The sequence below is a fragment of the Macrosteles quadrilineatus genome, unplaced genomic scaffold, assembly GCF_028750875.1.
Source record: "Macrosteles quadrilineatus isolate MER2022 unplaced genomic scaffold, UCM_ALF_1.0 Scaffold_5__1_contigs__length_97177068, whole genome shotgun sequence".
NCBI lineage: Eukaryota > Metazoa > Arthropoda > Insecta > Hemiptera > Cicadellidae > Macrosteles > Macrosteles quadrilineatus.
Genome location: NW_026542598.1, coordinates 69,868,312 through 69,886,943, shown reverse-complemented (window position 1 = coordinate 69,886,943; position 18,632 = coordinate 69,868,312). Strand labels below are relative to the sequence as shown.

Sequence of the window (18,632 nt, the reverse complement as noted above, 5' to 3'; positions counted from 1 at the left end):
ATCAAGTTCGTATTAATCCTTTTTGATACAATGTTTCTGAAATCCCCCTGAGTTGTTCTAGGGTGTTGGTTAAGTACAAGTTACTAAATACCAATCAGGAATCCAGTAATAAAATACTATCAAAGCACATTAGTATAGTTTTAGATGTTTCTAGAAAGTTTTTCAGAAATAAGTACTGTATAATATTCCGATTTTTTTTATTTGCGTCGATTTATTTCAGAATAAAAAGAGAAAGAGTTCAGTTCTTTATCGGAAAAGAAGTCAACTCCTGGTCCAAAATAACAAAAACAATAGTAAAAAACGTGCGGACTAAGAATGTTATTTTAAATTCAAAACGTGTATTACACATTCCCACTTCAAGTCAGTTTCTTTTTAAAACAACCATCCTGTAACAAAACCGTTAGAATAAATTGGCGTTAAAATCACCCTGTACAGTGCTGTAACGATTGTGAGCTAAAACTGTACTACAGCTAAAACTCTATACTAAACTGTCTTTCTCGTACTTTAATATTGTTTGTCTTTTTAATCTGTTTTAGTCATATTAAATGTAAGTGTAGCAAATAACAGTATTCAAGTAACTGATGCCCATTGATGTTTATTTCGCAGGATTGTTAAGCTATAGACATTAGAGCTGTAGAGAACCATTATTATATTTTTTCAAATGCAATTATGATTATGAAAATTGAAAGCTTATACAATTAGGTGTGGTAAAATTAAGTGTAGATCTGAGAAACTGGGTTAAATGCAGGAAATAGATCCAATGACAAACAATAGCTTCTTGAACTGGTCGTAGAATCGGTGACAGAAACAAATGGTGTGTCTTGAAATCGAACCGTATTCTGAAAGTCATGGCCTCGATATCCAAGACATTTATAATTCTCTCACAGAATTTTAATTTGTTTAAATATCCATGTATTAGTTATTACCAGGATATTTATTTCAGATGCTGATTAATCAATTGTCTCTAAACTAACATTCATTTTGATTAATAATGTAGGAAAAAGAGTTATGTCTAGTTATTTATCTATTGAAACTCAAAGTTATCATATTCTAGTGTACGACACTAGTTAACTTACTGGAATACCTACAGAATAAATGATGTTATCAAAGAGGGTTTGTGGGTTTTAATCTTTTTTTGTTATTTATACTAAATTTGTCTTATATCCTATGTACGACTTAGAATTCCTATTTATATTATATACCATGCATTAACAGAAACATAAACTCATACTGTAGTTTGCAATATCATATCATTCGGTACTTTCCTGTTATCTAGTACCTGCGAAAACAGTCTTTCCTGTTAGTTAGTTAGTTTAGGTTAGGTTAGGTTAGTTTATCAATAACATGAGTATTGTAAGTAAACGAACCTAGCCTAACCTAACCTAACCAAACCTAACCTAAACGGTAGTATGTGCTCCGGACTCGGGATCGACGAAGTTGTACTTGTGGTTTTTCGCAGGTACCAGATAACAGGAAAGTACCTATCATTCTTTTAGCTTGGAAAAGTTTTAAAAAAACTGCTGTAAACGAAAGAAACGTACTGAGTAGATCACAATGTAAGTAAGTCGGTACATTTAAAAGATTGGCAGTATGCCTATTTAAAGTTATAAGTTAGTGGTTCTAGAAAAGAACCTGAGACATAAATTACGTTGGATTCGAATTCCAAAACGTAATTGGCTTAACCAGCAACGCACCTAAAATGATCTAAACCCTGAGATCCTGTTAAAACACAATTTCTTAAACTATATAAAAATTCTTAGTACATTAAATTACGTCTTAGAATGAAATAGAAGTTCACAAACAACGAAAAAAACATCATAAGTAACGCTAAAATCAAGATTCAAGATCATATCCACTGTAGCGTACAATATAGTTACTGTATAGAAGTTCCACTTGTTGTCAGTGCACGGTTGCTAACTAGCAGCACTTGATGACGATATGAATATTAACATTGCCATTACTTGTTTTGATTGTGAGGAAGTTGTGCAGTTAGGGAAAGTTTCACTAGTATTTGTACGGGGCTAACGATGCATAACAGCATTCAGGTTCGCTAAATGACCAGACATGGTCATCACCGTCAATTGGTAGGTTGTTGAGTGATTGGCGATCACTTTTTAGTGAGTCATCAATTTTAACTGATTCAGTAACTGAATTCTCATTTGTTACTTTGATTGTTACATTTGATAGTTGTTATTAAGTTATCTAATTGACATTTGATTATCACCTATTAATTGATTCGCAAATTGATACTGTTTTAGAGCATTATTTGATCTATTTTAAGTACTGATTGAGCGATTAATCGGCCATTCTTCAATAATTACAATACATGTATAAATAACTAGGTGTACCCGCGGGCTTTGCCCCGTTTAACTTCATAAGTATTCGCATGGCTCATTCACGTCCTGGTTGAAGTTCGTTCGCTACGCTCACTCACCTTTAGGTTGGAGCTCGTTCGCTGCGCTCACTTGCCTTCAGGTTAGCTCGTTCGCTACGCTAACTCGCCTCCAGGTTGAAGTTCGTTCGCTACGCTCACTCACCTTTTGGTTGGAAATTAGCTATTGTCATAATTAAAAAAAAATAATAGTGCTGCACCCTGTTGGTAATCCTTGTAACTATTATGCTATTGAACATCATAGAACAGAACCAACTTGTTTAATTGAAACAGCTTTTAAGATTCATTAATTCCTTTTAAATATGAAAAATCATAAGGTTAACATGGGGAACTACAGAGCCACTGGGGCGGAGCCCGAAAGGATTTTTGGGATAAGAATATGCTTTAATGTTAATCGGGAATGTGAGCTATCATCATGCCAAATTTCAGCCCAATCCGTCCAGTAGTTTATGCGTGATTGAGCAACAAACACACACACAAACTCACAAACTTTCAGATTTATAATATTACTAAGATTAAGTCCCTAGGTGTAACTATGCAAAACACTTGTTTTCATAGTTTTATTACAATACTGCACATGGTCAAGTGTTACTGCCTGTTAAAACTTTCATTTGCACCTTTATTATTTTTATGTAATCTAACAATCATTTATTTAGAAATTTGTGGTTTAAAATATTGGTGTTGACAGCTAAATTAACCTGAAATTTAACATCCATATATAAATCCCAAAGAACAAAGTAAAGCTCGTGGATAACAGCTAGTTATCTTTATAGCTTTTACAGCAAAGGGAACAAATATTTTTTATTCACACTGCCTTGTGAAATATTAAATAAAGAAACAAAAGTAACCCTAAACATGTTATCATGAAGTCGTTGATTCTATAAAACACCTAATGCCCAAATGGTTATTCGTTTAGATCTGGACGTTTGACGGGTAGGCTATAAAAAAAAAACGATTACAACACTCTTGAGTTACAAAAGATAATAATCTCAAAAGAGAAACATTTAGCTTAGATTTTCTTCCAGAAAAGAAAACATTGAAATAAATCACCTCAAGCAATTTCACACAACCCCCTATAGTGCTTTTACGGAGGGTTGTATTATGCAAAAACTTGACCCATTTAACAAGCTACGCTGTCTTACATGGTACGAACCAGTATCATGGCACCATGGTATTATCTTGTTTATCATGTGGCTAGTAAATAAAACGTAAGAATATCTTGTTTATAAAAAGAAGTAACCTCGATAACAAGTCACCCTTAATAACAAGTGTATTTGTTTAATCCCCTAGAATTTATCTTACTCCTATTTTATCACATGTTATTGCAAGCCTCGATAGTAAGTCAATCTTAATAAGTCTCATTTAATAATCCCCATGAGAGTCTTGTTATCAAGATTCTACTGTAGTAAGACGCGAAAATAATATAATAACTTAGGTCATTGAGTGTAATTTATTTGGTTTCAACAGTTTAGAAATAAATAAAATAAAATTACCTTATATTGAACGACTTAAAAAATACAGGAAATTGTGTAGCAGTTAAAAATTAGTTTAATTTAGTTTTGAACAAATAACAAATAAAATATCCTTGAGCTATGATGTCGATAAAGAAATGAGATGTAGTATTTTAGAATAACACTGTATTTTATACAACATTATAAAATAGGAAATTAATTGTTATGGTAGATTTTATATTATAAGTGTATTTCAATCTTCAACAATATTTTTCGATACGTTTACAATAAATCTTGAAAAAGGACCTCATTGGCTTAGTTAAAATTGTTTGAACGTGAAATGTGGTTTGAACAATTAAAATAAATTAAACATTTTTTTTTATAATGCATAAGGAGAATCGCTTTTGCGAAACACAATTTTGCCTAAGCTGTAGTTAGAAATCTTGATCCTTAGGGAAATGAACAGACCAAAACCAAAACAACCTTTTAACCCTCTTCTACTACAAATATTCCTCTTAAACAACTGTTTTCAGTATTTAATCTTTTTACTTATGAGTAACAAATGGTAAGTCCTTTACTAATACATATTTCAAGATGTGTTAAGCAATGGGATTTGGTTGTTGTTATTTTTTTTTTCTTTTTGGGAGGGGGGTCAGTCCATCCCTTGCAGGGTAAAATTGTTCATGACATTCAGTAACGCAATTTACATTATAACTTTACGTTATCTAGATAGCCTACATCTTATACAACATAATCCATTTATTAAACTACCCATTTTATAGATAAGGTTTACTCCTAGTTATTAAGCACCGACCAAGTCCGAAACTACACGCTCTCCACAATTAGCTAACTAAAATATTACAACGGGTAGTCAAATTTGTATTAATTCTTCCTAAATAAAAATTTTGAACATTACTTTCGTATTTGTTAGAAAAATCTTAGTAAGTAGTTTTAAGTTAGTTTTATATGTTACTAAGAGGAATTCTTTCAGTAATTATGGTCACGATGTATTTTGATTTTCGATGTAAGATAGTTCTATTCACTGAAGCTCAAAAACTGCCCGTGGTTCAAAATTTACTTTATTTTTACAAAATAATTGACAATGGTTATGTATAACACATATACAATTTTTCTGTGGGGGGCTTTTTACTTTGAACATCATATCTCTGCTTCAAGCCCGTTTCTTTGTAAAAAAAACCTTCTTGTAACAACGCCATTGGAATAAATTGGCATTAACATTCTCTTATACAATGTCGTTGCGATTGTTTTTACTAAGCTTAGTCTCTTTTCAACTGTTTCTAGAAACTACTTTGGCTGTGTTTGTAACTACGTTAACAGTTTTAATTACAACACATGTAAGCTAAGTGAATTGTTCATTTATTTACTGAAGTTATTGTTTTCTGGTTTAAGATGAGTTCAATTTTGTTTAGATTTTAAATAATACATATCTTAATGTATTTCACCGATGTGCTAATAAAAACATCAGGGCATTCTGGTGAATTTGTTATTATATAAATTGACACCGATAACATATACATGTAGTGTTAACTAAAAATGTGCATACTATACTAGGCATTGAACAAGTTACGAATAATAGCTTTGTGAACGGATTGTAGTATCAATGACAGAAATAAATGGAGTGACTTTGAATCGAACCGTCTATTCCAAGTCGTGACCTGAATTGCCTAGTACTCTTTGTAAGATTTTTAACTGTTTGAATTTGTATTACTTAACTTTTATAAGTGAAAGATGGAAATTATTACGATTTACTGTTTCTCAAAGGCCATTCTGTTTGGATACTAAAGAAGACGATATTTATATAAAGTAAACATAGTCTAATGTAGGCAACCTATCATAGATGAGCTACTTTTACATTTCTAAGTTTGTACACGTGTCTTCCTTTTGAAAAGACGTAAACAAAGATAAAGTTTACAATGACATACACATAAGCTAAAATTATTATGTATAAGAATGTTATGTATAACATTCCATGTTAAATATAAGAATGATAATGGAATTTGACATCACTGCTCTTTCGGTGCTTCAATTGAGCTACATTTTTCTTCTTAAACTGACAACGTTTTTCACGTGGGGACGTGACGATAGAAAGTAAACTCCCATGTAGTATGTATAGTATAATCCTACCTGTAGCCTAAAACGTGTGTTGATAATTCCTGTAAAGTAAATCTAATACGTCCCCTTCTCAAATATCTTGGGTTTAACAGATAACAAAATAAAAATGCGCATGGGTTTTGTTGTGACAAGCATTAGAATACTTGGATAAATTCAAGCAATGGTAAAACGGTAAGGTTAACTCTGTAGTATAAAAACATTTTCATTTTGGTTATTATGTGTTAGCCTCAAGTTAAAATAAACAGCTTTTCACCAATAAATCAATGTAAGAGCATAATTTCTAGGATTAAAATCATATATTATATCTCGATTGAGTTCCATCTTAAATCATTTATTTAAAAACCTATATCGTATCCTCGACATAACCAGAAAGTTTTGCAAATGTAAAAATTAAAATACGTTCAATTAGCAAAAACATTTATCGTTACAATATTCATATATTAAGTAAGTTTTCTGTTTGTTCTTTTTACATATACTCATTCAACTCGTAATATGCTTTATCGCAGACCATGAAATTCAACCAGCCCTTAGGCCTATAGATCGATAATGTTTCTCGTACCAGTTTATAATGAAGTACGGCTTTTTGTAGAGAATGAGTTCCCGTTATAATTCGTACCATATCCCTGAAATGCCTAACTTTGTCACTTTGGTGGTAGGCCTATAAACTATAGTGGGATCCGAACTCCCGCATAACCATTATCACATAGACGTGTGCAAGTTATTTGAGCCATTAGTTGGGGTTTGGTTAACCACTAGTCAGTCGAACCTGAGATATCTTAGTATACAGGTAAGTAGTCATTTGTTTTTAGTTGAGTCAAACTATGTAGCAAGACATTTTAAGAATAATAATAATGATAAATTTAAATTAAAACTTTGGCTATCAAAATTACAAGATACAGTGATACATGATTGTCCTCATCAATGGGTGCATAGATAGATATGTATTATGGACTTAAATGGGTCATCGATGTATTATAAACACAACTGCTCCATAGTTGGAATAGATTATACGGTAAAACGAGCATAGTTCCTGTCGGCGTGCTTGAATGATTTCCATATGCAATATACAACGATTGTTTATTGCTATTGAGTTATAGCCGATAACGTGTTCCATTTCCTTGTTATACCTTTAGATAATATTTCAGTAGTACAAGCTAATAGATTTTTAAACTTAAAATGGCGTATACTTTAACTAATGCAATAACACCGATGGGCAGGAAAACCCTTTTTGTATTTTTAACATATGTGTGTTTTATCGACTTACTTACTTACTTGCCGTGTCCGGAAATCAGACTTCGCTTTTCCAAAAATTAGGTACCGATATGGCTTTGTCATTCGCTTGTAAAATATCATCTAATGTGAAAGACTGGTCTAGGCGTGGACAGATCAGCAGATGGCCAGGATCCTGAACAGCACCACACGCACACAAGATGTTTTCTTCGTCTGGTAAGAGACCCCATTTCTGCATGTTTGTCTTGCATTTTGGGACCTCGATCCTGATTCGATTTAGGGTCTTCCACACCGTGTAATGCAGGCCTCCACACGGAGCCAGTTCCTCCCTGGCTGGTATGCGTTTTATCGACGAATAAAGAAGACTGATACGAAATCGTCTAAATTAAATATGTAATCTTCTAGACGGGGGGGGGAGTATCTTGTTTAACGATTGTATCATATATATATGGAAGTATAAAATTAAATAAGCTTTATCGTAAACTTTCTATTGCTTTAAACTAAATACAATTACAAGTGAAGTTGTCTGGCACAGTAGTATACAAGTGTTAACTACAAGCAAGTAAAAATTACAGTAAGGTAAAATGTGGTAATAAATGTAAACTTTTTAAATATAAAAAAAGAACCAATTGATCAGTAAACACGAAAGAAGATATTTTATTACATAAACAAGAAAAGAAAATGTATCCTCCAGTCTCTGATTCACTTGATTACCTGAATTCTAAGTACAAAGTGGAACCAATTTAGTTCCTATGATTTAATATACTTCCTTTCCTGTCACAAGGGTAAGAGAAGGCTTTCATTCGTGTATAATGTCTAAGATGAATAATATAAAATGATATATATGAAATATTTATTTCATTTTACTCCATCTTAAGAAGTGTATAACAAACAAATAAATAGTTATTAGTTTAAAATATGCAAAGCTACATGCAATTGAATAACTCAAGGAGTAAACTGTATGCACTAACTTGTTTATCTCTACATGTTGTTTCTCTACAGTAAAAAAGTTAATAATTTATTTTCCTTTTCAAATTTTCTTTAAAAGTTGGCGTTACATTCTTTGAGTTTAATCATAATTTAACTTCTAGGTTATAAATATTTATGACATTTGTTCGCTTTAAAAATTTTTCTGGTCACAGTGACCTAGTGTGAAGGCGGCCTTAGTGTCTGATTTATAAGATACAATGCTAGGTAGGTGTTAGGTTAATTATTTCTGTGTTTAAACTGTCAAGTACTGAGATTTGTTTGTATTTTTTCGTCCATTTGGGCCTGGCTGCCCTTTTAATAATCTGTTGTTAATTGTGTGGTGTTATATTATGTATCGGTCTAGATAAAATAAACCAAGTAAGACCATCTACAAAAAGTACGTTGCACTTGAAGGACTTTCGGCAGCATGTATACTAACTTCCTTTTGGAAAATAAGACACCCATATTTGTACGTAGCGAATATATCTGTCAATCTATTAACCTGGACTCATTTGTTAATTAATATGTGATGGTAATTAGTATTGAGTGAAATCCGCTAACCCATTCAAATTTCAAGTAATGGCTCTAGATGAGTTTTCATTATTATGCTAAACAATATTAAAGGTATCAGCAAATTTATGATCGTATTTACTATTGTCAACATGTATTTGCGTTTGCAAATCAGTTTTTAGTATTTTGTATGACCCTATTTAATTTTAAATTCTGGAACTATTATGTAAGACGTACGTATATTTAAATGCTAATAAGATTTGTTTAGCAATAATGTCGATGTTCCTGTACATTATCGTACGCAGATTGATTAATCAAATATTGTAGAGGAATATTTTAAACGGTAAAACTTGATTGGAATGTTTAAGCAGGCGAATTGTTTGGACGGGAATAATAAATTTTAAGGGCCTAAATTATTTCATGTGAAAGTCATAATGTTTTACCATGTTATCAAATTATTTAAGATGGGACGCCACCTAGGTGCGTATTATAACCCAAATATGAGTGTAGAATAGTGTAAGATGATCTGTGTAGCTTTATTACTGACTATGATCAGCTGGTTCATCAGTCAGGATCATGCATTTAAAGCCCAATGATCAGAAACAGCTGGGTCCGGTTTCGATTAATCAAAAACCTAGTGACTTTTCGCAGGATCGAATTGGCACTTATGTGTATGCTTCTTGTATACTATATTTGTCTCTCTAGTTTGTAGTTATCCTAACCCTTGTGATTTAACACAAGCCATTCAAACAAATAAATAATAAAGCTAAAAAAAATTGAATAGTTCAATTAAAATATATTTATTATTAGTAAGGGTAAAAATGTGTTCCCAATATTCTATTTATAATGCAAAACCAACACGCACGGAGTAAAATTGTGTTTGCTGTTAGTTTATATTCAACAGGCTTACTCTTATGCAAATTTTCACAGTAGCGTTGCTGCATAAATTGGCAAGGTGTGGAATTTTCGTATTTGTAGATATTTATAGGTAACAAATAAAATGAAACTTCTCTAAATTTAAAGTCATTAGAAGGAGTGACATATTTTTCAAACTAGACAAGTGAACCTCTAGCCATACAAATTTCTGTTTACATTTATTGCTAAATTTTGTGTACTTTAATTTCATTAAATTTTATTTTAGCTACTTGACAGGTTTTCCTTAATTACGAAGAAAATTTTAGAACAGCGAATAAATACTTTTACATTTTACAACATTTTAGTTAATTATTTTACCAACGGACGAGTAAAAATGTACAACCTATTTGCTATTGAATTCTCAAATTATATATTAAATTCCTAAATCCGTCTTGAGAATGTAGGCCTATGCTCATGAACTGTTGCAGACGTTTTAGTTTTTCCTTAAACACATGTATCATTTTTTTTTTATAAAACAATAAAATTGTCAAAATAAAATTACATTTGATTGGGTTCTGTAGTTTTTAATAATTTCATTGCTGTAACGGTAGCTAAGATAGTTAAAGTTTAAGTCTACTTTTATAAATATAGGGTCAACCGGGCTAATGTAACTGTAAATAAGTGTTTATACTAAGTGAGGATAAATGATACACCTTAATTAAGCTTCCATACGTTATGTCATGACTATTCAAAAATGTGATTGACATGTAAGAAGACATGTAAAACAAGTTTGTTCTTTTTTATCTTCCATATTTAAAGAAGTGACACATAATATATAAAATATAAAACAAAAATAACTAAAAGCAAACCTTTTTTACTGAAAAACATTTTTTCACTGCTTGGATTGTTTCAACGCTACTCAGCCCCGATTAATGTTTAAAACTACATTATTTTAGAAAGAATATAGTTATTTGGGCATTTAAAAACCTCCCCTCCTGGTTAGGTATCTTCAAGAACTTCATGAATATCTTCAAGAACTTTGCCAGTCTACTTTGTCTTTCAAGAAAATTTCTGTGACCATAAGATGTGTAATACATGTCTTTGGCAGATGTTATACATACATTCGGTATCACTAGGCTTATTTTAAGTTAGAAGAATAAAAAAGACTTAAAAGTTATACAAATTGTTGATTATTCTGAATGTTTGAGAATCAAGGGCTGGGGGTCTAAATACCCAAGTCATCCAAAGATAATGCGTAAAAATGTGTTTTCAACAAAAGGATGTGTTTGTCCTTTTCGACCCGAATTTCAGTCTGTTCGGCATTAGCCAAACAAAAAATAAATAATGTGAAAAATTGAAGGTTTTTATCAGCGTTAAAAAATTTGATATTCAATTGACAGTAAAATGTTAAGTTTAATATGAAGCCTGACAACAATCACGGGAAAACGAATACATTGGATAAAATACCTCCAAGAACAAAAAACAAACCGGTTAAATCCAAATTTTGAAAATAGAGAGCTAAGTAAGTGTAAGCTTGCAGATATACAACAAATTTAAATGCGCACTTTTATCAGATCAATAATACATAATTATATCAAAACAAACGATTCAGCAATTTTAGTATTACACCTCAATTAATTCAGGAATTAATTTAGGTGGTGGTAATATGTCCTTCTAATTTGGAAAACACACTATAAATGTAATAACGAACAATGCTACTTTTCAAGCATGTTTTTATATGTCAGTCATGACTCCATGAGCCGCCATCATGTGAGACGAATACAGTTATATTGTTCCTAAAACATTCAACAGAGGCATTTAGTTTTATGAAGCTATTTGGCTCAAAGTCATTTCAGCTTAGCTTTATTTGAGTAACATTTGGCTGTACAGTTCTCTGGAGTATCTTAGTTTCCTGCGGCTAGAGTTGGTAATAATGGGTAGTATGACTTTGGGACTGGTTTCAAGAAAATGGTAAACCGCACCATGTATGAATGCATTTTTGACGAGATCAATAATTTAATTCATGCAGTACAAAACCATTGGAAATATAGATTCATGGGAATAACTATGTAAAATCTTTTCTTCAACACATTAAGCACAATCATCTTACTTAGGTTGAAACAATATTTCAGTCTATTTAAAAAACAAATTAATATGATAACACAGATCTAAATCATACTACGAGTCTTATAGATTCGAAAAATAAGTGTAATTTAAGGTAGGCTACGTTTTTTGTTTTGTTTTTCACATTGATATTGTTCGTTGTTGAGAAAAGATGTATTACTAAGTAAAATACCCTACGGAAGAAAATATTCCATAGAGTGGTGTAATCTCCCTTGTTTATTAGGGTTAAGCAGGTATGGATTAAAATCATTACAATTAATTTATAGTAGTTTAGTAGTTATTTTTAGTAGTTTAATTTATAGTAGTTTTTAGTAGTTTAAGTTTATTGAAGATCAATTTACTAAAGAGTCCAATTAAAAATGTGACTGGCTTAGCTAGGGAGATGTATTCTCTTTTGTAATCGCTCCTTAAACATGTTCTTCGATTTATTTCTAACATGTAAAAATATTCACTTTTTAATACTTCATTAATGAATAAAAATGTTCAAATGTCACAATACATAAAAGAAATTGAAACTACAGTTAAAACAATTATACTCACTGAAAACAAGTTCGCTTTTAATTTATTTTTACGACTGGCACATAACACTTTACAGCATTAACGGTTTGATAGAAAGCTATTGAGGGTCGGGAGAAAATGTGTTTGACTGCTGAAGTTGTAATACCCTCAGAGAAAGAGCGGAAAATGGATTGGGGTATTACATTCTGAAATGCCTCTCTCCAGCACCGCCTTCCTAATGTCCTAACATCAGACTGGCGTCCACAAGTGACAAACTATTACACCAAGGGTACACACGTATGGTACTGTCTAAATATCCTGCCTTTTCAGTTGTTCATTTTGTTATATTCTTTACTGGATGCATACAACATTGGGTAAGTTTCAAGAAACATATTCAGAAAACTTGTGAGTGAAAGAATCATGTACATGGATCACATTGATTGCTCTACTTGAATTTGATTGACATAATACCTTGTACCTTTACAACAACATCACCATTTCGTTTGTATTATGTTTCGTATAAACATTTCGTTGGTTTGATTCAATAATCTGAATAAGTTAATGGTTGACAGAATAAATCCTGTTTGGTAATACAAAAATGCATTACTAAACCATGCGAAATTGAAGCCAGCTGATCTCGAATTATCTCGAAAATCTCGAACTAGGTTACTACTCAGTGATCTTGACCAAAGATACAGCTGGTATTAGTCAGTAAAACAACAACACACATCGTGTTATTTGATTCTACACTCGCCATTTACAATTCTACATACCTAATACAATATGGATTTTCTCGGTTAAATCCCATTTTCAGCTGTCCTAGTTAATCGATTTTCACGATTATATTGTCATTTTAAAGCTATGATCTAGTGCTAAAGGAGTGACGACTTGAAATGAAGAGGGTAACTTAATTTAAGGCCTCGTCCACCTTGCACTTCATTCATTTCAAAAGTTTTAAAATATTGTGTCAAAGATTCAGTGATGCATGTCAACATTTTAGAACGGTTAAAATGTGAATTATAATTTAACAACCGACCATTCAGTTGAATGTTTACACAAAGTCAGATTTTAATTGAGAGACAATATAGTATATGCAAATGGATTTATAAAGGCTCTTTTTTATTATTGTAACCCGATTGAGGTACGTAAACCATTATTTATGACGAAGATTCAAATAAATCAAATGTTATTGATTGTAAATTAGTAGCTGTATTAATGTAATAACTGTCTTTAACAATTACAATCTTTGAGGTAGGTATTTGTAATGGATTTTTTGCATTTGAAAACGTTATAAACTCTAAATCGCATGGTTCCTCTCTTGCATTTCCATTTTACTTAGAGTAAGTGGTTAGGTTTCCGTTACTGATCTGAACAAATGTTTTTTGATGATTCTAATCTGTTTTCTGAAATGAATTGTAATAATTCTTTAATTCCATATTGATAATACTATACTCAAATTTAGATACACATGTATAAATATACTTTGTGTTCATGCGAGTTTAACATTGTCAAAGTTGTTAAAATTGTGTGGCTATTGTCAAAGTTCATAAAAACTAGTATTGAGGTTATCTGCTTGAGTCTTTAAATAAAGTTCTGTAACATATACAGTGGTGCTAATAGCGTTCATAGATTATTTTGAGTAGATTAATTTCAGGTCTTATGAATTCGTATACATTTATTCTCTACATAATATTTTTTTTAGTTTTGTTCATTTTTCTATTGTATAGTGTTCAGATTATAACCAAGAACTTTCATAAGGAAGTATAAAGTAAATTTGTACTGTGGAGATTTTCATGCTTGAAAGGTAGCAGAAACAAATTCTTCTATCTGTATGGATTGATCCCACGCATATATTCATAAACGTAATTTTACAACCATTATATAGTTTTATTTTTCACAAACACTACTTTCAATGTGTACTGTTATTCCTGAAAATTCAATGTAAAAATAAATTTTCATTTGACAGAATTACAAAACAAAATAAATATCCGTATCCAAATCAAACAGATGAAAGTAATATTTCTTCGGAATCACAACCACTGTCACTGTTTCTTATTTATCGATCTTTCTGGAGATGAACTGGCACGGAGACAATAACAACCATTTTTCAAATCCCCCCCCCCACTTCCACTCCTACTTGACCTCCCTTAAACACCCGGCCTCTGTCACGGGCTCGGCTTAATTTGAAACCCTCCAAGACCCCTCGACCCTTGGAAAGTTCATTTTGTTTCATCGATACAAGGCAAGATTTATTAACACAATCCTTACCTTGCACAGTAGAAGTATGAATTAATAACATTGAGTCATTTAGTACATATAGTTATTTGATAGCATAAAAAAACAATATAGTCAGACATTTCAGTTAGACACAACTGAAAAAACCGTATTACATTATATTTTACAAATGAATTAAATAAAGCTAAATTTATAGTATAACAGTAGAACCCCGGCTAACCAAAATAAAGGGGGGAGAGCCGTTTCAGATAACCTATTTTTCGGTTAACTCGTCATATGCTAAAAATAGCCTATGTATTACCACGGTGTGTAGGAAAAATGAATTTAAAACTATGACTGTATAGTACAGTTTATTATTACATGTTCAAAAAATTTCCAATGGGTTAGAGAATACTTTAAACTAAACAACTGAAGTTACTAAAGCATTTTACATTACGTATTACAGAAACATACTTATATTTTAGCCCTGTATTATTTTGTGGAACCGTTTCGATTAACCCTGGTTTTGTCTAACCCGAATTCGGTTAACCGGGGTTCTAGTTTCGTTTAAAACATTTTAATCTTCATATAATAAATTTAAAATTTAGTTTTTTTTTATATTACAGTATTTATATACGGCCAAACAATGATATCACAAATTAATGGTATCATCAAATTCGCCCTTTAAAATGTTCACAGCGACTATTTCTTTCTTGGTCCTGTTATGTCCATCACACCTTATACTTTTATACCTATAATCTTGTCCTATCTATTGGACATACTAAGACTTTAATTAGCAACCAAGCAAGCACCCACTATTGACATATCTAAAAAATACCTACTAAAATGTATGCAAATGATAGAACAAATGATTTATGCATACTGAATGTAGAGATCAATTTAATAACATAAAACTCTGAAAGAAAACCCCAATTGTGACTAAATCAAAACTTTTAAATCTTACCTCAAATCCGGGATCCTTTTTATTGAGATGGGAGTTGCCACCAGAGCTCTGGACCGTGTTCATTTTACTGGTGTATTGCACTCACTGATTCACTGATAAACTCCAATTACTACCCACTACTCACTGAATCGAAATATTACTTTCACATTGTTGTCTGTCTTTTACTTGAATCGAGCTTTTTGGCTCCGCTAGTAGTACTGAAAATATAAATGCTAGTATGTTTAGGCACTTAAAATAATGTAGTTTTTTATGTGGAGTACAGTAGGAAATAACTTTCAGAATAGAAGCACGAACTTGAAAAAAAAATATTTAGCCTGTTATAATGTAATATATTTGTAATGTTAATTATTTCTACTTATCGACAAGATAAGTTGATATTTGTTTATGTTTCATTTACAATACAAAATTTGTATTATTGCTAATAAAGGTTACCAATTCGTTTCTTGATCCTACAGTCTCAAAAAAGTAATTAATAACTTGACCATGATAACAACTAAGTTCATGACGGCAAGTGCAAACATGTCTGATCATGACATAGCATGTCGGAACACGACAGCTGTTTACGAAACAATTGTGTACTAACCACACATGGTGCATGATAGGGGATGCGATGAAGTACGCGGTATGTACTTGCTAAAGTTCTTCAGGCATGCAACTAAGATTATGAATCATAAGCTAATTTTAGCTTCAACGTAATTGTCTAGCCATTTAAAAATATGCATGCTTTACAAATGTTTTGATATTTTTTGTTTTGATTTTATAAATTTGGCACCTACTTAAAAAAAAAATTATTATAAAGAACTCAGCCAGAACATATTGGTTTCACTATAGACGAATTAGCTGTTTAAATAAATTGCAGTAGTTTTTTTAGATTCTACAGAATAATTGTACGAGTATTATTTGGAGGTAAATTTTTATATATATTAGCGAATTTCCCTATAGGGAAGTAGCTATTACCGTAGGTGGCACGGTAAGACCTAGACCCGGGACCGATTTACTTTTTCATTTTGATGTCCCCAGAGGCCAAAAACACTATTCGTTCAAATTTTTATATATGTATATATATATATAGACTTTTATATATATATATATATATACGTCCGTGAACGCGATAACTTGAGTAACTTTTGTCCGATTTTGATGAAATTTGGTTTAAAGGTGTAAAGCGGGATAAACTTGAATGAGTTCGCGAACCAGCACGATCAGACCATGGGAACGGGGCTTTACGGGGGGTTTTATGGGGTAAAAATTGGTTTTTCTCACTTTTGACCCTCAAAACACAAAATTTCCCAATTTCTCTTTAGACCTTTTTAAAGAGCTTAAAAAAACAAATAATTTAGTATGTAACAGTATTTTTGTTCGAATATTAGTAACGGAGAAAATTTAAAAAATTGTAAATTTAAAATTCCCATGTTATTCTTATGGAGAAAATTGTCAAATGTTGTAGTTTGCTTGTTTATGAATATATTTTGATCAAACTTGGCAAATTTATTTATTTTGTACTAAGCTATCAATATTTTACTCAAAAACACACTTTATTAGTTTCCTTGTAGCAGCAAACCTAGGTACTCGTTAAACCTAATGTTATTAAAATATATTTAACTGAAAATCAATTCAGACAAATGGAAATTCGCTTAGTCGGCAGGTTTGCTGCGGCGGGGGTATTTACAGTTTATTTGAGTACTTTTGACGTGAAAACTGATCTGACTTCATGCAAACTGAACAAGACATGTTTCTAGGTCCTATGTAAGTATTTATTACATTAAATAACCGAACACATTATTTAAGCGAATAAATTGGTAAAATTGTAAAAATTGGTAAAGATCTCTAATCAAAATGCAAATTAAATATTTGGTTTATCATAGTAAACCTCCAGAACATACAAAAACAAACCAACCGAGAAGAATTTTGTAGGAAATAATAATCATTATAAAACATATTTATTTTTAATTATGCTAACGAGAAAATCCCTTTTCAATTTCGTTTGCGTCCATTATATATAAATATTTTCATTAATGTCTCAAAACAATATGTGTTTTCTGTTAAAAGTTGAAATTAAAACACCGAAAGTTCCTGAAAAACTGGGATATTTTCGTTCCTGTTTGAACGGATTCCGTAAACACTGGAGAATGAAAGGGTGTTTCCATCGTAAAATTGTGATCCCAGCGGTTATTGATTTAGGTCAATCTACGACTTCGGTCCATGACTTTTTCGCAGATTCTACTTCCTTCATTGGAAAACATTCTGTTTTTGGCAACCTTGCAAGATTTATTGAATGTTTGGAAACTCGTTTCGCTTATGGCTTCAGTGGGAAAACAATAAATATACGACTTTGGATTTGTTTTCTTAGGAAGTACATGTTAAAGTGGAATTGAATAATCGAGTTTTAAGTTGTGTTACATGATTCCTACACGATGGTAAGTAAAAATATAATTTATAACTGTAGAATTTTACCGTTACTAACAGAAATATAATGCAGTTCTTATACGAGAATAGCCTCTTGATTAATTTTACGTTTTTAATATTTATAAAATAACTTTAAGCTAGAAATGCATTAATAAGATAATGATTTTCACATGAGATTACTAGAGTTTTGTAATGAACGTATTGGCTGTTTAGTAATGTTTATTTAGAATTTTTATAACAATTTCAAAAACTATAACCTAAGTCCTGTGGCATATTTAATCATGCCAGATGTAAGAAATTTACTCTTATTTTGCCGAATCAAAAGTACAAACACTTAGATAGAACAAGACATAGGTTTTACACTTATTAGTTAGATTCTACCTAAAATCAAACATCAATTGTGACATACATTTTTAAATTTTCCTATATACAGTATAATATTTCTGTCCCAACGAGTTTTACTTTTTCATTTTGAAATAAAACTATAAACATCAATTACTGAGAAAATAAAAATATAGTTTGTTGTGTACCATATTTAATCTATGTGGCTTCGTGGCAACGTTTAATCTGATAGCTATTTCTAGTAACAGACAATGATGTCATTACGCCATGTGTGGTCCAAATGTAACTGGAAGCTTATCAATGTTTAGATGGCAACATAGTCGCTGGCTGACTACTGCGGTGGATGTTATGGACCATAAACTGATCCGAGATCTCATAAAACTATCTTTTGGACAGTCTCCATGGAGCTAATCCAGAACTATTTGTTGCAATTTCATGCATTCAGATTTGTTTAAAACCTTCTAAAAGACTTTCTCGGTTATGTTAAAACTGCTATATAGCTGTGTTTTAATTGACGTAGTTGATTTATTTATTTGGGTTTCTT

At 31.4% G+C, this 18,632-nt stretch overlaps 1 protein-coding gene across 3 annotated transcripts in view; it reads right to left on the bottom strand.

The window, feature by feature from the left end:
• Nucleotides 1-18,632, bottom strand: part of LOC128994109 (inactive dipeptidyl peptidase 10-like) — a 416,624-nt gene that overhangs the window by 294,160 nt on the left and 103,832 nt on the right. The window contains exon 1 of one of the 3 annotated variants that reach the window (XM_054418387.1): nt 15,341-15,516. The exons of the other annotated variants lie outside the window; for them this stretch is intronic. Within the exon in view, the coding sequence (XP_054274362.1) occupies nt 15,341-15,403 (63 nt within the window). The 5' untranslated portion in view covers nt 15,404-15,516. Of the gene's footprint in view, nt 1-15,340; nt 15,517-18,632 lie in introns of those variants that run through there. 3 annotated transcript variants of the gene reach the window in all.